This window comes from Tigriopus californicus, chromosome 8 (assembly GCF_007210705.1).
Source record: "Tigriopus californicus strain San Diego chromosome 8, Tcal_SD_v2.1, whole genome shotgun sequence".
In the NCBI taxonomy this organism is placed as follows: domain Eukaryota; kingdom Metazoa; phylum Arthropoda; class Copepoda; order Harpacticoida; family Harpacticidae; genus Tigriopus; species Tigriopus californicus.
In genome coordinates, this window is record NC_081447.1 from 10,461,321 (window position 1) to 10,481,561 (window position 20,241).

A 20,241-nucleotide genomic window follows, 5' to 3' on the forward strand; every position below is an offset into this window, starting at 1 on the left:
GGTCTCAAGCTCAAGGTTGATATGGAGAGCCTCGTGGAAATTTTTTGGATTTCGTTCCATCTCTGTAGCCTTATCAGCCTCACTTCTCATCGCTTGAAGAAGAAGAACTATCAAAAGGTTGTCCTGGGTAATATTAGCAAGATCGGCAAATTCGGACGAATCACGAAGATTACCGCACAGACTGGTGTAGTCTTGACCGTTCTTTTGTCTCACTTGCAATAGATCACGCATGTCAAGATGTATGCACGGAGGCTCCTCAAGTGATCTTTGTTGATTTTTAAAATTTCATCAACTTCTCGTCCTGTATCAATCAGGCTTAATACCCAAGGAATGGTGAATAATTTTGAGGAAACCCGGGCTACAACACTCCCAAAATAAAGAGACTTATGTTGGGCGATCTCGCTTGGCAAACGAAATCAAGGTAGCATAATTGTTCCACAACGGACACCATTGTACAAACGACCGTAAGTCGGTCTGAATTTCTGGAAAATCTGGAAAAAATACCCAGAGAATATTTAGTTCGACAATACCTCAAGTCCAAAATTGGTACCAGAAAAAATGGATCCCCAGACTTAAGATTGCATGTGAAGAAACCGTGGTTCACGTTTTCTTGGGGGGAGTGTCGCAACCTTCATGTCTGTGAAGTTATCTGCGACCAAGAAAAAGGAACCCTGAACTCCAGATTCAACTGCCACCAAATCTCATTGTAGTGTAAGCCGAAAAATATATACCGGTTCCTCTTGGCGTTAGGGAAGTTTCCTACCGCAAACACGTGCAAGTCTACCTTTATTTCATTTCAGCTAGAACAATCTATTTATTGGATTCGTTGGGTCTAGCCATTCTTAAATAGTTAGCGCAAATCAGGACAAGATTGAATACATGGTGACTTAATTGACCGGCAATAGTAAGTACTTGACTCTTCATTGCCCCCCCAGAAATATATAATTTTTGTTTTTCAAAGTCCAAACAAAAAATCAGCCAAATCCTGTTGTTTTTCAGTCAAATATCCGCCAAATGTATCAAACGGCCGCATCTGTCACCACTGACAAACAATGTTGCGTGATTGGATCTAGATACCGGAATTAGGCGGCACCTAACCTTTTGGTTGCAGGGGCCTGGGGGCGCCTAGGCAGCGGCGCAAGCCTGCGTAAGTTCAAAGGATCCCTTAGTGACATACATGATAACAGGTCGGGTGTTTTTCAGGGCTCCATTTTGGTCTTCTCCTATAAGGGCCCTTATTTGCAACGTCACACGGCCCAAAGAAAACGGGAAGAGGCACGGTAGATTGCTACCTAAACTGCTCTTGCCTTGCCCTGAACGCAATTTATTTTCCGGACATTATGTGACCCGAGGCACTAATTGAAAATAAGATTTTGATAGAATTAGTCAAAAACAATATATTTCGTGCAGTGTAACGGGGCTATTCATAACCTTCAATACTCCACTTCAGAAGCTCAGTAGTAACGTCAGACGACCCGGGATATAATAACTTCACATTTTCGTTTTCTACTGATCGTCAAGAAAATTGTTGAATCACTCAACCTTGTAAGCAATCTAAAAGTTTATTGTTTATTTGCCACAATCAATGTAGATATATCAAAATGAATGGAAAAATTAGTATGGGTCCCCTAGCACAAACAAAAATTAAGTTTTTTAATCGCAACTTAATAAAACCGGAGATTTTGCGGTCCCAAAACTACTTTATGATTCCTGTCTGAATTTGGTCGTTGATCTTTGGGGTACTACCATCTAGTGGTTATTTTTCAGGACGTAATCCTGCAGCTTTTTCTTCTCATTGAGGTTCAATGACGTTTTTCTTTTTTTAGGGGGGGGGGACATTTACCCTGTGGTTATCTGGCAGCATAGCTGGGGATGCCACCTGGCATCGCTGGTGGGTTTACCATTTTACTTAACACAGAATTCGTACTTTAGCACCTTTAGCGCCTTACACCAGTTCATTCGATTAGTTCACACAACCTCAACTATCAAATTTGATGTTCACTTGCATTGTTGCAATTCACTCATTTCTAACCAATCCAAAACAATGTAGCTTTAGCAATGAAATTTGTAAAAAAGCATTAGGTCTAAAAGGGCGAAACATAGAATGAGCTTTTTATAAACTATCACAGGCTTAACCAAACTTTAAAGATGAAATTTGAAAGTTCAAACAACGATTTTTTGCTGCCATATTTTCTCAAAATGGTTTAGGTAACAGTCAAGAAAGCCTCGCCCGTTAATAGAGTGTCAGTCGATTGTCGGCTAACCAAGCTAACATGACGTTTTTGACCAAGCCCGGCTTTGTCCGATAAACTTGATTCAAGTACTTCGTCAAAAACCTTCGTTGGGGGGCCTTCTAGTACATTTGTGGAAGGATTTACTCTCAGTTGCTTCTAAGAGTGTAGAAAATTTGCAATATTACTGGCTGAGATAGATTATCCTGATCAATAGAAAAAAAGAGTGCACCAAGTTTTCGTACAATTTTGCTCTATGGTAAACTCGTGCTTTCATTTGAAAAAGGTGCTGACGAAGGGATGCCAAATGTCTAGATTTCTGAAACAAATGACAATTGTCTAGGAAAAACCCAGACAAAAACACCTGCATTTTTGACGTGCATTTATTCACAAATCATTCGAAATATGTCTATTAAGTCAATGTTTTTGAATTCTGCTTATTTCCATACAAAAAAGACTTTCATATATTTTAAGCTAAAAGCATTTCGGCTTTTGGCTCTTTAAGCATTGTTGCCTTGATTGCTACAATGGCCACCTTCGGTGGAGTTTGAAAAATCCTAAACATTGGCGACTATCATAAAGTTGATTGTTGATTTCACACATCACATGACGTCGCATGATTGCTGGAAATAAAACTGATCAAAAAAGCAATGAAATACGGATACTACGGATAACAATATGCAAATCAAAAGATCTGATTCTTCCCCGTATAAACAGCAACGTTAATCTGCTCGTTAGGTAACTATTTTAACATAATGACTGTTTTAAGTTTTAGATGCTTTATCAGTCCTTAGCTCTACGTCCGTGAATGGAGACTGAGAAAATCAAATAAAGTCCCATAAATCTAGAACTGGCAATCTAAAATTGGATTTCAAAAAAAGTGATGTAAAATCGGACGTTGCGCTAGCGCTTGGAGGTGCCAAGGGACCGGATTATCGATTGAAAAAAAACGTTCGCTAATTTCAAGCATAGACGTACACGAAGGAAGATCACCTGCTTCCATTCATCAGTATGTCAAATATAGAATTGATTTATTGCAAATGCAATTGTAGCTGAAGGTGGGAGACACATTGAGATGATATGAAAACACAATCGATGGATATCATTCACAATCAGATAATCAAAAGACCGTCAAGTTTTGAAGTCGGTCCTTTGCCACCGGGCACGAAGAATTGTTGGGAGTAGAAAAATTATTGGCATTAAGGTGTTGACTGTAGTTTTCAAATTTTCATACGTTTCAAAATACGAATGCATATAAGTATTTGTAGTAGTTTTTTTTGGCTAGAAAAAGGTGCACTTGGATAAGTAGATCGTTTTGGATGTGGTGACATTCATGGTGATGGTAGTGATGAAAGTGGTGATATTCAAAATGAATAGAGTGTTATCAAGGTTTACGGTGGTAACGATGATTATGATATGAGTCCATTCTTTTTTTGACTGAGATGAAGACGACGAACGAGTTATTGATACGAGGGCCCAGTGTTGATTGCGATGGCCAAATGACTTGATTTTATGCACGATGGGCATGTACGAATTAATTTTAGACAAGGAATGAGATCCTTATCCTGCATTCAGGGTGTCAGCCATCAGATTCCAAAAGGGCTCAGAAAATGGAACACTGACGTGACAACCTCATCGACCCAGAATTTCTTGTTCGTCTCCATTAGTTAGAGCACATGAAGGTCGTCGCAGGACTTGGATTTGGAATCCCCACCCAACATCTTGCCGATGATACCTCGGACCCGCACCCCAGCCGATTTCCGACGATTGATGCCACTCACTGTGGATCCCCCACCGCCACCCAATCCTCGTCTGGAGCCTTTCCGGCGATGAAAGCGACTCCTTTCGTTGAGTTTCAAGCGGATTTGAGTGAGAATGCCCACCAGAAGCTCATCCACGTTGTGATTGAGGGATGCGGAAGTCTCCGAGTACTTGCAATCGTACGAGGTGGCAATGGCTTTTGCATCTGAAACAAAGCCCAGGAAGCAAGAATTAGTATTCATCATGGTCCGTTTCATTGTCAGAATGGTAATGAATGCATTAGTGCGATTCCCAAGTATCCATCTGGATGGTGTTGGCTATGGTCACAAGTCAAGATGGTTCAGGTATCTCTTCTTAACTTACATTTTCGCGAACTAGCTGGCGCTTTGGATAAAAGAATGTGGCCAAGTTTTAAGTCAGAGATTTGAAGAACGTAATAAACATTCTTCCACGTCAATATTTGGCCTGGTTGTCCGAGTTTCGAAAGGATGAAAATGGAGCCGGGTCCAATCCAGCCTTTAGTATCATTTTGAGAGACTCACAGGCCATAAAAATCAGGCCAATTTTAACCTTCCTTTTTTTCTCTGCTTATTCCCTTCGCGTTCGATTCATGCAGAAAGGGTTCAGGGTTTGAATTTGCGTTTTTGAATGAGATGAAAACAAGTACACGATTGTACTGCAAACGCTCTTTTTCTGCTTTCACGTGGCTTCCGGAATCCTTAATCTTTACTCACTTTGAGCGAAATTGAAATCTATTCACGCAAAATGAACCTATCAAACACTAAATCACCCATCTTCATGCGGATTTGAGGGAAAATGATTGGCCAAGCATTATTTGACATTTTATCGACGAGTACGTTTGCTTAAACTTATATTTTGAATATTTTTTCCAACAAGAACTGTTTGAAATGATGCTAGTAAACTGTTCCTGGTGGATGTAAAAAAATGAAAGTACACTCGAAGGATGACATCACTTCACCTATTTAATTTGCTGAAGCTGAGGCTGAATTTGAAAGATGGTCAAAACCCACAAAATTGGCTCTCTCGCTTTAAACGTTAGTTAGCAACATAAAAAACATTGTACGAGCTGCTTGAACCCATTAAAAGCCATCTTTTGTTAATGGTGCAAAGACTTGCAAGGGCACGTGTGATTTCGACATGAGCCAAAAACAAGCTTAAAACGGTCGTCTGGAGTACCTTTTGCAATAATTACAAATGCCAATCAGGCTTGCTTAAATTTGCCTACCTCCCCTTGTTTGCCACTTCAAAGGTCCCAAAGAAGTTTGCTTAAAGCCATTTTTCCCGAAATTGCTCGGCAAACATTGTATTTGTGACGGTTCGTTTGCAGTGACTTGAAATTGCATGCTTTATTTGACAGAACGACTGAATGAATCTTTGCGTAATTTTCAAACCGTGCGCGTGCATCTGCCGATTATAAGAAGAACAGCAGATAAGAAAGAAAAACTCGCCAGTTATGAAAAAGTGAACTTCCCAAATGGCAACTTGCCTGGATCTTGTCTTTCATTCTGATGATTGATCGCTTACTTTTGCCTCATCAATTATTTACTTTATTGTACCCAAGTGCCCATAAGCCATCATTTCACTGTGGCTCATTTCAGTGAGCCATAAGTATTGTCTTCATCTGTCTATAATAAAATGATCTTTTTAATGAGGCAACCATTGACATGAATATTTAGAAGCATTCAGTCAGAAGTAGTTCAAAAAGACTTTCTTTTGGCCACATTCCCCACAGGGCATATTTCACCCAAGTCATTAAATTGCTTTCATTTATATGAAATGAGGTTTCGGTAGAGTTGGAGCTATTCAAAACAGCCAACTCCTCTGTCAATTGATTACAAGTACCTACAGTACATTACGTGTACTTACCCACAATGTTGACTTGGCGACTCCTCACCAAATCTGTTTTGTTGCCCACCATAATCACGGCCTTGTCGTTCATGCAATTGGTTCGCCAAAGATATTGAAGAATTTCCTCCGCCTCACCCAAGGTCTCGTTGTCGACCACACTGAAAACCACCACCATAGCGTCGGGAATGTAGGTAGCCAAGGCATTCTCAACCTATAACAAAAATGTCAATTCAAGATAATAATTATCCACTCAAATCCCCAGATATTCGTATTCAACACGGAACAAACCAGAGCTGCAGGATTGCCTCAGGTTTATTTATGCTTGACCAATAATTGACCAATTATGCGTGGGTCCAGCTAGCGATTGTACATGAACCCACTGGCTTTCTTTTTGGTCTAGTTGGGGCTTTTACATAAACAAAAGCATGCCCAATGCACATCTTCGAAAATGATTGATTGGTGGGCACGTCATGCAGACATGATTCCGCATAATTTGTCCCTTGCAAACTTTTCAGGTTGTCTAGAAATTGAAAACATGTGGATCTACAATACTTCCATAAATTGAAAGACATGGAAACAGCATGCTTATTTTGAAAACTGGTTCTAATTGCCCTTAAGTCAATTCGAGGTGAATGGAAAAATGTGAGTATTTCACTAGATCGAATATGTAACCAGAATTCTTCCGGAATGTGCAGCAATTGTAAAGCTGCCAATGGACCCAACGTAGAACAGAAGGGAATAGAAAGGTTTCATTTGGGGCTATGCCGCCTCTTGATCTCCTAGAATTGGTAATTGAGGCTTGTAAAAGATTCATAAAATCTACAAGCTGGGTCTGAAAACGCTACCATTACGTCCCAAAGAGTGAAAGGTACTCTCAAAAAGAGATTGGTTCCTCTACAATGACGAGAAGAACAGTATAGAACTTCAAACGCATATACAGGGCGACCACAAATAAGCGGGATAACTTAAAACTTTAAACATCATCAAAACCATTAATCTTACAATCTAAACTTCAAATTTGATAAGCAAACAAGCAAACAGATGTTTAAAGAAACCTTTGTAATTCATTCTCAATGACCTCCCCTGACTCTCATAACAGCATCAAGTCTTCCATTAACTGAATGGCAAGATGGACGGACGATGTCAGGATCGAGGTCGGCCCGATCAACCACTAACGCTTGTTTGAGAGGACTGATCCTGGAGGACGCTTTGACCTTGACCTTCCCCTCAAGAATGGTCTCAATCGAAAAGTCCATGACGTTGAGGTCTGGAGAGGAAGGGTGATAAAAACGTTTCCCGTTAGCCGTTTAGCTTAGGGCCCCATCCTTGTGGAAGCAATAGGAAACTCCAGGTCACCCCAGTTCTGACTTAGGGTCCATTTTGACCTTCACACCCTCGGGTATGAACATGAGGGGCGGTTTGAGGCCATTGGATATCACATAAGCCCAAACCATGATAGAGGCTAGTTTTTTGGCGACGAAACATCGTCCCCTGGGTCTCAGAATGTTCTCAAGGTGTTTGCCCAGAAAACTTGGTCATTGAGAGCATTGGACACCGCTTCCATCGTAAAAATCATTTCATCCGACCAGATCGCATGAAGATGATTCAAAGATTTCATCCAATGGCAAAGCATCTTTGCAGTTTGCTCATTTTGAGGTTGTTGTGACTCTTTGCCACATTTTCCGAATGCTGTGCCCTGCTTGGTGAAGTTCGACTACTACTTCTTTTGGATCCATGCTCTGGAACTGATTTCGATCACACAGAATAACACTTGTTCCAATGGTGTTTCGATGTGCCAATGGCGATGTTCGATCAATCCAAAACCAGTAATGCTTAAGGGTGCAGGCTCCAAACATACGTATAAATTAGGCATAATCAGTGCACTGTCCCGCTTACAGTTGGCCGCCCTGTATATGCGGAGCATTCTTGAAAATGGACTTGAGATCTGACATCCATTTTGTTGGATTTGAATAACCCATCAGGGACAACTTTCATTCTTCAAAACATCCAATTGGAAACCGAGGCCTACTGATGTTCTGAATGATATTCTTCCATGGCATAACTACTTTCTTCTGAGATCATTTCGGGAGGGAATCAAAAGTTATGTCAAAGTGCCTTTTGTCTTGATTTGTCCGTGGATTTTATCCCTTTTTGTTTGAACTAAAAATACGAGCAACAGCTTTTTCTGCTATGTTTAAGAGATATTCATCTAATGCTTTCACAAAAATTGTGGACCGTCAAGTCAGGATCAGGAATCAATTGAGCGATGAAAACCATTGTACGTATCGTACAATACGTATATCGAAATATTTGATCATCAAACATCAGATGTTGTTTGGGCCAAAATCACAATCCAAAGAAAAGATGTCTTGAGGCTCCACTTCCTGAGCAAAAGTCTAAGAAATATTGGAAAATGAAATCTTGCTGATCCTTTTTAGTCGAAGGTGCATATCAAACAGTTTTTGACTCGACTTACATTTCTTCGTTTAATCAAATTATTCCAAAAGTTAGGCTAGTTTTGTGATTTGAATACCCCAAAGGCTTTCATAATCACAGCATTTTAACACCATGCGAATCTTTTGAATTATAAGCGGACCTGTGAGTTCCATGCTACTCTATGTACTAGAGACTCCAATTAAAGCTGGCTCATTTTTGCGGTTGCCAAATACATATCATACTCATGTCCCACAAAAGACGGGATCAAAGCAATTAGTACCTATTAGTAAATATGCATTTATGCAAACACAAGTAGGCAAAGCAATAAAGTAGCAATGACAAACCCTCAGAAAAGACCAATCAACATGAAAATGGGCCAAACAACGTCATCGCAACGGACATGCTTCTCACTCAAAAAAGCCTACAACGTCATCGCAACGGACATGCTTCTCACTCAAAAAAGCCTAAATACATTAATAGCAATTCTAGTTAAATCTACGTCGCAATTTCAAACATGGCGGTTCAATTTGGTCCGAGAACATGAACAAGAACAAAAAAGCATTTATCCATTTGGCACTGTACGATAGATAAATCTTGGAAAATATGGCCTTTGAACGGCCATTAAATACAGACGCATATAGTCGCGCATGAAAAAGAAGAAGGTAATGAATGACCAACCAGACAGAGCACACTTGGGAGCGTACGTATTGAAATTGGTATTGGAATTATTTTTTTGAAGACAATGACGTTTACGGTTCATGTCATCTGTCGAAGGTGGAGGGCCAAATGAAACCAATTCCCTCCGTTCTTTTTAGTGGACCGTTGCTCTGTACTGTAAGGTCTAAAGTCCGTTCATCTGTCACTGAAGAATTTCAGCACGAGCCATTTTGAACTGAATGAATTTGCCATGGTCCAACAAGTCAAATTTTTAGCTCAAGTCTATTTCAACGCCTAGATGCCCAAAGTAATGTCGTAAAAATGTACAATCCACGAGGGGAAAGATCTGTATGCCAAAACGCTTATGAACTTTCAGAACTGGTTACATATTTCAAGGAGGGGCTTCTTGGCCAGTGCCACTTATCATTTGGTTTTTCGCTCTTCCACCTAGAACATTCGAAACTTTTGCATTTCTGCAAAAGTTGCCTTGTACGTAAGTTGTGAACAAAACAAGGGGAATTCAAGTTTAGAATTTGAATTGAGCCTCGAGGCCTTGATTACGACTAACACGAGCAGCTTTACCTTGTATGTACATGTATGAGAAAGACCTTACATGAGCACGTCAAAGTTCAAAGACTTTTTCGGACTTTGACGAGGCAGCACTCGCCAAATATGCAGATTTAAGACGGTAAAGTGAAAATAATGGCTTCGAGGAGCAACAAACGCAACTGTACCAGAGACACTACGCACTTGGCCAAGGGGCAGTACGCCAACTTTCCTTGATCTACGTATAGTATAGTTGTGTTCCTCATTTTTTTCTTGCAAAATTGAGTCTGAAGGGCGAAATGTTCACCTGGAGACAATTACTTTTCGAATTGAAAGAAAGCATAACAAAGATAACGTCATTGGATATTTGATCCAGAAAGGGACATTCCACAATGGTCTTTTCTATGTAAAAAAGGCCAAATACAGGCGGCAAGAACACGCGCCAGCCCCTCCTAATCTTGATTGTTTTGAACCCTTCAAGGGACCGCCGAATAACGGTTCAAACTAATAAAGCTCGTAAGCTCTTGAAATGGGGAGGGGCATACACTTACAAGCAATCATTACCGCAATCTACTTGAAACGTTGGGGGATAGGTTTCTAGATCGGACCATTCGTCGACCAATTCGAAAGTTAATGGACTACTTCCAAGGCTTGTTAAAGTATTGTCATGCTCATGTTATGGTATATTTACAAAAGTTTAGAAGCGAGAGTCGAGTTTCGCATTCTTCTCTTTTCAAGTCCTTCAAACACAGAAACATAACCATGTACCTCAAAGAAAAATAACAAATCCAACTCATACACGTATTTGACAGTTTCATTCTAATTTTTCGATAAGCAAAATTGTAAATTGATAAAACAAGTTCAAGATTTCAACTTTCATTGGAGCGAGCACCATCAAAGGTTACGCCTACACCTTTTGAGATCCTTAATTTCTGTACGTAGAGGAGAGGTTATCTTCAACCATGTTTCTCATAGCTTTAGATAATGATGATCAATCTTTATTGCAGCTCTCGGTCATGGTATTGCATAAGATTTAATGGAAGTGAATGTAATAAACTCTATATGACTATTTGATTAGCCATGTTCGTAAGCAAAATAACTTCATTTGTGACGCGTAACCATTTCAAATCGTGAAACTTGAGTAAACGATATGAAGGAAAAAGTTATGCACGGCAGGCAATTTTTGCAAATGGTCTGCTCACTTATGAGTCTGTTTTGACGGTTCCCAAGAGTCTTTTTGATAATCCAAATATTCTACTAATGCTAGATCTTATAGGAGAGCCAAAATTGATATATTTCATGGCACCTGCAGGCCCCGATGTCCTTGTACGTAGCCAGAAGAAAAAGAAGGACCCATAAATATATTGATAATAGCCAAAAGGCTGTGAGTTTTTCGCTCTCGCAAGACAATATATCCTAATTTGGGTCATTCTGTTCTGGCTAATATTGTCAGATTAAGCGTGGGGTTGACAGACTCTGGAATGTGCCGTCGTAAACCAGCACCAATAATTGCAGAAAAGCTTTTCAGTCAACTCAGGGCACAAAACCACGGTCGTCGATGGCTAATTTGGGATTTCATGAATTCAGTGGCGAACTCGAATTGGAACATCTTGCGTTCCAATCAAACTTTCTTGATTGAATTTATCGTCAAGGAGCCTTCCTTTTTCGAGATCCAGGGTTTGATTGAAACTGAGCCATAACTCAGCAGGTGTCGTTCGTCTCGAACTTCTCGAAGTAGGATATCAAGAGCAAAACTGTTCTTGGCCAACGTTTTCCGGACCTTGATCGACATAACCATCTCGTATTGGATATCGAAAGCCTTGTCTAACGAATTTAGCTCCGAAAAAGCATCGGAAAAGAAAAACAAATAATTCTGAGAACTCCATGCTCTATTGGCTCTTTGAGTCACAGACCAGAGTTCAAATAGATTTGTATGACAAGTTCCTCAGTTTTTTAACTCATATAACTTTTTTGCAACCTGGCCCTCAAGCTGTTCCCTGAAGGCCGCTGTTCCTACTTGGATGATACATAATAGCCAGTTAGCCTCTAGCGATCTCCCTTCGAGAATTTCCCCCGTTTTGACTTCATTACACTTAATGACTTTTACTTAGCGGGTACTCAAAAGGCTAGAGCATGCTAATGAGGATTTATTTCTGCCTACCCAAGTCAATTGTCAGAATTTAAAAAGTTTCAAAATTCTTGATCAAGACCATACCAAAACTTGAAGCGACTTGAAATAACGATTATTTTCAAATAGCTCCTTGCCTGAGCTATTATCTTATTGGTCCGGCTTTTCTGATTTTTTTATTTTTGATAACAAGTTCCCTTTCGAAGGCGGAATTCGAACCCACGCCCTCTGAAGAACACACTCGTGCTTATAGTGTTATAGGGTGCATCACACAAATCGGTTACCATGATTCCATCAAGTATTAAGTTATCTTACAAAGATGTTTTAACTAATGACATGATTTCGCTCCTCGAATTTTCTAATGCATGTCCCATCCTCTACTGAATTTTGATATTCGGTCGTCATTGAAATTTTAGTGCTTTCATTTGTTATTGAAATTGATTGGGAGTAGAAAATAATGCCTCGTTGCATATATGATGACCTGCACAAAACAATTGCTATGATGAGCTTGTAAGCCAATCGTTTTGGTTTTGTGTCACAATCAAATCATTCTAGGTGACCTTTGAACGTTAATCGATATATCGGCATTGCTACATTCAAGATGACCAAGAATATGGTTGTTTTTGAGTCAATGTCTCAACTGCTTTCTCACTCAAATACTCTTTCTACTGTGTGCTTTGACAAAAAAAGTCGTCATTTCACATGAGAGATTTATTGCAAACAAATGAATCAAGTCAGATGCATTCCATCATCAGCGAGGGCGAAGTAAAATATACATATTTGAAATTTTATCATATTTGTATTCTTTTAGAGTGACGCATAAAGCGGTTCAGCTTTGCTTCTAAGATTTTCTCAATTAAGCAAACGTTGAAATTAAACAATAAAGAGGCATATTGTACATTTGGTATTGAAAATATGTCTGAATCATAGACCAAACCAACATGCGAGCTCTAATAATTGTCAATACAACTTCAATCAACGATTTTTTTCCTTCTAATAATACGCGGAGCTCTTGGCTAATCCATATCCGTGTTGAAACAACTGGTGCCGACTATCACATAATATGAAGCTCTAATCCCCAGAAAAAAAATATAATTGTATGAAACCATATTTGAAGGTGGTATTTCTCCCACATTTGTTTGAGAAATATTATGGTTTCCACGAGAAAGTACGTAGAACACGGGTGTTGTTTTACTCACATGAAGCCCTTCGAAATTATACTAGTGGGTTTTCCTTAACGCAACAAGGAATGAATGATTCCCTTGAGAAAAAAATCAACAATTTATCGAGATCCCCTACTCAAACCCATCTTGGGAAAGAAAATGAAAATATGCATTTTGATTTGCAAGTTTGACCACGAAAACAAACATGAGCCATGCGGTTAAAATGGTGAGTCGGTCTCACTGGACAGTCTGCTTTTAACATACAAAAAGACCTGTGATAAGAAAGAACATGAGTCATGTCTTATTTGGTTTGCTTGAACACAACCCCAATCAAATTATCGGACTCAGGTCATGTTCTGATTATTGCGACTGCATCTGATCCTTGGACCCAGTTAATCTTAAAAAACCAGACAGGACAGACATATAGGGGTTTATAAACCGCAGAGATTAAAAAGTCATTCAGAAAGATGTTGTCGTACTTTACAACTATGTATAAATGGGATATGATCTTGCCACTTGCTATTTCTCTTTTTTGTTTTTTGTTGGCAAAGTTGATTATCTTTCTCTTCAAATCTGACAACGCCATGACACTGTAAGAGTTTAACAGATCTGTTATTCAATATGTTCTCTCAAAAAAAAAATGAAATGTAAAAAGGAAAAAGGTCAAACAAATAGAAGGTGGAGTGGAGACGGAAGTGCCGAATTTCAACATCAAGACTCGTCATCATTTGTGACTTTTCATTCTCAACAGGGTTTCATTTGACCTCTTATCCTGAACATCTAGAATTCTCGATGAATCAAATTTGAGACATACAACTCCAATTGAATGAATGAAGCTTTCCCTTGGTTTTCCTGCCGATTTTTTATGCACTCAACCGCGATATGCTGTAGGTCAAAACGTTGCAAGATGCCCAAAATACACGCCCAACAAAATCCAATGTCACAAAAGTGGGTGTGATCACGACAACTTGTGGCACACAGTGGGACTGAAAGATGGAACTTGGAACTCAAGGGAATTTCTCCCCGTTGTTCTCGCGCTGTTCCGAGTCAAACTTCGAGACACGTGGATCCTTTCCTCCGTGGCCAGTTGTGTGGAACAACAGCTCGTTTGCGGCCCATCCAATACCTAAGGCGTCATTCTGGTCGAATGGAGGGTAAATTAGTTGGAAACGGAGAAAATCTAGCCTTTGACTTTCCCCTCTCTCATGGGAGCATCATGCCTTAATGTACCGAAAAGGTTCCTTTGCAATATTGGATTGCATTTGCAATTGGCAATGCAAATGTCGTCCTGCAAACTCCAAGCGAGTATGAGATTGTACAATTTGATAAAAGAAATAGAAACTGACTCTGAAACATTGATTTCGTGCAAACCTCTATTTAACCACAGTACCTACGTACAATGTATTAGGACTGAACTTCCTATCCACATTCAAAGTGTTCTGCACACGTTTCAGGGATCAAATTGGAGGACCAAACATACCCTTGAGTAATCACAGTACGGCGTGAACAGATACCAAGTATGATCCGTTTAGATCTGGTCTATTTTTGGAACTCATAGCCTACCAAGCTGTCAAACGAGGGCAAAACTGTCAAGAATTAGGTCACCCAGTTTTTTAAACTCACCGATATTTCCGCACTCGGATGATCGATGAACACCAACTCGGCCTCTTCCCCTTCCAGTAGAACGGAAACACATTTCTCGTCGTAGTCATCTTCTGAAACGAAAGGGTCAACACTGAAAATTGTTCTGTGTGTGGATAGTTTTTATTTTAACAATGGACTATCACGGAATGCCATTCTGGCTTACTCCTCACCCCAACCATGGCTACCAAGGCAGCAGTACACGTGCTACTCGTAAGTGGACCATGAATTGCAGGGCATATTATCATACCATTTTGGGTCGGGAAAGACGAGTCTGAAGAAGGAAAAAGCATGACAGGGGGTAATCTCACCTCCTGATATGACACGCAATCACGTATTTTCAGGAAGTTTTCGGCGCCTGCCCGAGGAACAAAAAGTGACTTTTAAAGATCTTCCTAGAGACAACGAGCCCGTTTTTACCGGGTGAGAAAGGGAAGAGCTCCGGTTCCTCGATTGAAACACACAGGAAAGGTACATGACACTGAAAGAGGGGAGGGAGGAGACCACCTTTTTGGTCGGACTGCATGTTGTCATGCAATGAAACAAAGCCTCTTTTTCTCAGAATGAACGAGTGCTCAGATTCATTTGGGTCCAATGAGTTGGCAGCCTTCGATCTTGGAACACGTGGGGATAATTGTCTACGCACTGGAAGGCAACACAATAGCCGCTAATAGTAGGCAAGGGGAAACCAGCGTACGAGAAGGCTAGGACGCGTTGGAATGGGCGTTGTCGTAACAACACGATTTAGGTTACTCTATGTTCGTATGTACGTACATGTATGTGTCGACAGTCTTTGCCAAAAGAATGATTTCTCCAGGAGACCATTGGGTTTGATGAGTGGGTCTTGGACAGCCCTGGGAATCTTGCCAAGTGGGGATAATCATGTTCTCGAACGAAGGAACTGTTCGCTTCTTTTGATTGAAGGTTACTCTTTTCTTGAACGGCAAGACCGTTTTCCCCAGGGTTAATACTCACCCGACCTAAGGCAGTTTTCCCAAGCCTTCTTCCCTTTTGGATCTCAAAAATGAGCAACAAGAAAAAGTACCCAATGAGAGCAATCGAACCAGAAGTGCAGACGCTAAACACCACTGTATTAGAGCAAGTGAAGTGTCCATTATTCTTCTCCTTTCAAATGACCTTGAAAGTCAAATTGTCTGCGTACAATATTGCCTTATTTCATCGCTATTCTGGAAGAGCACCTTCTTCCCTTTTTCTGTCTTCGGCATTTTAATTTATGGATATTGCGTTATCCTTTTGGGATCTGCAGCAAAAAGAAGGCCTATATTTTAAGCTCAGCTGGAATAACCGCGGTAAAGTGATAAGTGGGGAGATTCAAATGAATTAGTCTGGCTCAGAGCGAGAGCCATTCCTTTCAACATAAGACATGCTAGACTACTCTATGGGACGAAATTTACATTTATGAGGAAATTAGGTCTTCAGCTTTATATTTCTTTTTATTCACCGTCTACGGAGAGCTCTTATTTTTGCCAGTCTTTCTATCGACCAGTATCAAGAAGCAATTGTAAGTCTTCAGATAAGAAATGAGTCACCTCATATCTATTACAAGAGCCTAAATTGGATTAGTAGTTGCTTTCCAAGGAACGTTTGTCGACAATAGTTAGATAGATGGACATGTTTATTGCGAACATATTTTGATCATAGTAAACTTTAGCAAATTTTACCACAACCAATGGCGCGGTTTTGTTTCTTAGTTTGTCAGCTGGCCTGGATAAACAACTGGTTTTCTTTTTTCACCAAGACCCTTAAACTCCAACTTTCTCTGAAAACAGTCAAGGCCTGAATTTAAAGGGGTTGTTACCGAACTCTTGTGGCAACTTTTGAAAATCTAGATTTTCTTCAGTTTTATGCAGGCTTTCTTAGCTATTCTCCTGGTATCAGCCGATCCAGCGGAACTTGTTTCTTACAAGGTTGAGCATTTTCTTAGCCTAATCGCAGACACGTAACCAAAATAGATCTTTGATCTCGGAGATCCAGACAAAGCTACCTCTCTTCACCAGCTTCAAAAAATAATATTCCATCTCAAACTTTGGCCTCGGGATTATCTCTCTATTCCTTCCTTAATTGTTTCTTATCTAAGGCTTCAAAACAGATTTCCTTACAGACCGTTATCAAAATGTCTTTCTCGAACCAACTGAAAAGTGCATTGAAACAAGAGGTATAACACTGAGTAATGGTAAGAAACACTCCCTCAGGTGAGAGCAGCGAGCAATGCATCATTGCGTCTTCTTTTCCGTTTGTACATTCTACAATGATCTTTGCTACCAGGGATTTATTTTGCGTATCTTTGATGATATTCTATTCATGCATTTGCACTTTTCCTTTTTCCCCTTAATTGTTCCCTCAAAGGCGAGAGTCTAGGGAAATATTGCTCCTCAAATGGGTGCGTGCGCATGAACAATAAGTCGAGCAATAAGTAGGAGGGTCTTAAAACTATTTACACATCCCAGGGCGGGCAAGCAAAGTAAGATAATTCTCTTTGAGATGTTCCGCTACCTTCACGGTATTTAACTAAAGAATTGACATTACCACGTGACATTTATAATCGATGACCAACATTGTCTTTGTCCCTTGAGAGTGAAAATGTGTTGACTGGAACAGTTTGTCTCTCACTGCATTGCGACACACACACATTTTAGGCCCTCATGTTCGCCTTCAGAGGTGTAAACCGTAGACTGTGTATAAATGGGCCGCAAAAGGGTCAGTTGTATGGGGGGGGAGGTGACGGGCACTTCTTTCTTCTTCAGAAGTGCAATATCAGTTGGTTCGCCCTGGGGAATTACGTGTGGGAACAAGGATTTACTATCTGGCCTCTCACAAAATATGAGGGGGAATCTAGCAGGGCGGGCCCGACGACAACTGAAAAATCTCCAAACATAACCAAAAAGGTCTGATCCCGAATGGGTACAATGGAAGCGAAGGCAAAATCTCCTCCTTGAAATCTCTGCTTTTGACCATTTGGCCGTTTCGTGAATGGAACCCAATGTTGTGCTCTAATGGAACGCTAACGTCTTTCAATTTTGTTCAAGAAAGAGCTCTCGGAAGTTGCTGAATAGACCGACCGACTTTTTCTTCACACTGTCACTGGATTGCCGCTAAGTTGAGGTTTATTTCGCTTGAAGATTCTTCGCTGCATACATCCCCAGGAGTTTTTGTTGCGAGGTAAGTGTAAGGCAATACATATTTCACTCTATCTAGATTGACTACTGATGTGGGAATCAAGGAGACCAAATTGTTAAGCGGAGTACAAAGAAATAGGTTGTTAGTTGTGAACCTGACTAGCCTTGATTGCGTGCGCAGGGACAAGAAAAAAAAGTTTTAATTGCCAACATGAATTCAAAGTTATGAGAATTCAAAGAGAAGTGACATTTCCAAACCAGTAAGATTTACTACGTGAGCAAGGGCTCTTTTTACTGTGTAGAATTAATCAAATCAGCGTGATTCCCTTTATTCCACCCAGGTACAAAGATCATTCTCCTTCACTCTTTCAGATTTAAATTTTCAATTCAATAGAAAATGCTGATCGCCTGCGACGTTGCGGCGGATTTGGACACATTTCCAAGTATCAATGACGCAGCAAGTGAAATCTCGATTCATTGCTGAATCAAATACTTTACGCTCTAGATCAAACGAACAGTTTTCTCTCGTCGAGATCGCTCACTTAAGATTTGATTACAACTCGAGGATGAGGATTGATGAGGATTAACTTTGAATGCATACAGTTTTGTTATTCTTATAATAAAGTTCCGAATAAAGGTAGTCCCTGTGTTGAGGTTTTTTTTAACTCCTTTGGTTTAAACCGAGAAACCCAACACTGTAGAAGAGGATCGGCTGCCCTAATAAAATGTGTTCAAGATGCGTTCAAGATAATACCTCAAGTTGCTTTTCGGTACAGGTCTATGCCTGTAGATTTCATCAATTATACTGACATTCCCTTCAATGCCAAGGGTCACCCAATAAAGTTATTGGGTTGAATGTTCCAACTTTGCCAAATCATATTCACAAGTCGACTACGTGGACACAAAGAGATACAAAAAAAATCCAATCAAATCATTTGCCTGGATGGGCTTGACATGTTCTCATGTAATGAGCATGTTCAATTTCTTTCGCATTATCAGAAGCACTTAGTGACTTCGTTGAGCTTGAGATGATTAGGTATTTGTCAATCTTCAAATGCGTGTTCTGAATTGAATCTTTGTATGTCTCGTTGGTCACTGAATTGGATTTCTGTACGCGACAGGATTTTGATGTAAATCAAAGCTAACAATTTCGCAGATTGCATTGGAAAATGCGACCAGTGTACCGTAAATAAATGCAAAAAGGCAAAGGCGAAGACAGGCTAGGTTGTCTGTTTTGGAGCATCCCATTTCGTGATCACAAAGGTTCTGTTTATCCCTTGACGCTGGAGGATTTTAATCATTTCATATTGTTCTTGAATGATTCTCACGCTCCGTAAAAATATGAAAATATTATACCTAGAGTGCGGTTTTGGCTGTTTTCCAAAATAAACATTCAAATATTCGTTTGTTGAATCATCGAGTACTGAATCATCTTACTTGACTAAAAGTACTGAATTATTAACTTCTCTATGGTTGAATATTGAATCATTACCATACGAGGTATTCAGATAGGTAGCTTCTTTGGCTCAAATTTGTAAGCTCTTTCGCACTGAGGAAAGAATCCTACTCGAGTTGAAGCGAGCCAAATGAGCCCAAGGTGATTTGATCATGTAAATCTGAAGCGTCCAAATTATTAGCATGAAGAGTGCAACCCTCCAATGGATATAAGTCCACCATCTGGTTCCACTCACAAGAGGCACTTCAGAATGGAACGACAAGCTTAACAAATTCAGAGACAAGTTTGCCTTACGCGAGTCAAAAAACGAACGCTCCACCCACCAAAGCTTGAGATCAAACTTTACGGTCTGGGATTTGTCATTCATGAGCTACTTGAGGGCCAAGCTCTCTCTTTCAGGAAAGAAATGAGAATGGTTAATGCTGTCTTTACGCCTGAATCTCAAGCCAGATGTCTCCCACCCACCAACCCACCCTCCTTCCAGCACACACAAATTGCCTGAGTAAAAAGTTTGCTGTTGCCAGAGAGACCATTAGGACATTTTCGAAAATAAGTAGTGTAGATTGGTTGTACTTTAAGGCTCCCCAACTGCGATATTCTCCATCTTGGGAGAAAGGTATCATTTTCACATGGTCAGTACTCTATGTCTCCCTCCATTTAGTGATAACCCTAGTCAGAGTGTACACAGGGTTGTGCCAAACTTTTGAACTTTCTTCGTATTGTCGTGCTTGGTTTCTAATCTAAGCAAGTAGAGTATACTTAGTGATACATATTTTGCAAAGCAGTTAGTTTTGTGACAAGTAGTGCTATAATTGTAGCCTTGGGGGTTAATGGTAGGCTTAAGAGTAAAATAGTAGAAGGCTCACTCACAATGGAAGATTCTAGTAATGAATATGGTGGGATTGTTGCATCGTTGAAAACATTACAAAACCACAACCAAGCCTGATTAACTCATTTCATAGTGTTCGTTTCAAGTGTAATTTCAAAGATATTTATTTTCTAATAATTTCTCATTTATCAATCATCATGAGCTTTGAAATTACATGTAGTGATATAAGGTCTAAATTGTTTAGTGTTCAATTTCTTCAATTTTTTTCATTCCTTTTTGAAACCTAATCGTACTTCAAATTTGCTAAAGGCAGGAGAAGAGTTACCTTTATTCGGAAACTATTGAAAGATTCCCAATCTTTTAGGCAACCCTGCATAAGGACGTGAT

The 20,241-nt window shown here is 40.0% G+C and overlaps 1 protein-coding gene and 1 long non-coding RNA gene across 5 annotated transcripts in view; one reads left to right on the forward strand and one right to left on the reverse strand.

Moving 5' to 3' along the window:
* Positions 1–3,245: 3,245 nt before the first annotated feature.
* LOC131885351 (uncharacterized) overlaps positions 3,246–20,241 on the reverse strand; it is a 44,673-nt gene continuing 27,677 nt past the window's right edge. For 3 of the 4 annotated variants that reach the window (XM_059233381.1, XM_059233379.1, XM_059233378.1), the window contains 3 exons: positions 14,415–14,506; positions 5,880–6,072; positions 3,246–4,197 (listed from right to left, as the gene is read on the reverse strand). In XM_059233381.1, coding sequence (XP_059089364.1) covers positions 3,899–4,197; positions 5,880–6,072; positions 14,415–14,506 — 584 coding nt within the window. In that variant the 3' untranslated portion in view covers positions 3,246–3,898. The remainder of the gene's footprint in view (positions 4,198–5,879; positions 6,073–14,414; positions 14,507–20,241) is intronic. The other variant, XM_059233380.1, reaches the window with a different exon arrangement.
* Positions 16,616–20,241, forward strand: part of LOC131885352 (uncharacterized) — a 7,456-nt gene continuing 3,830 nt past the window's right edge. The window contains exons 1-2 of the long non-coding RNA XR_009373826.1: positions 16,616–16,626; positions 17,484–17,612. This is a non-coding gene — a long non-coding RNA (uncharacterized LOC131885352). The remainder of the gene's footprint in view (positions 16,627–17,483; positions 17,613–20,241) is intronic.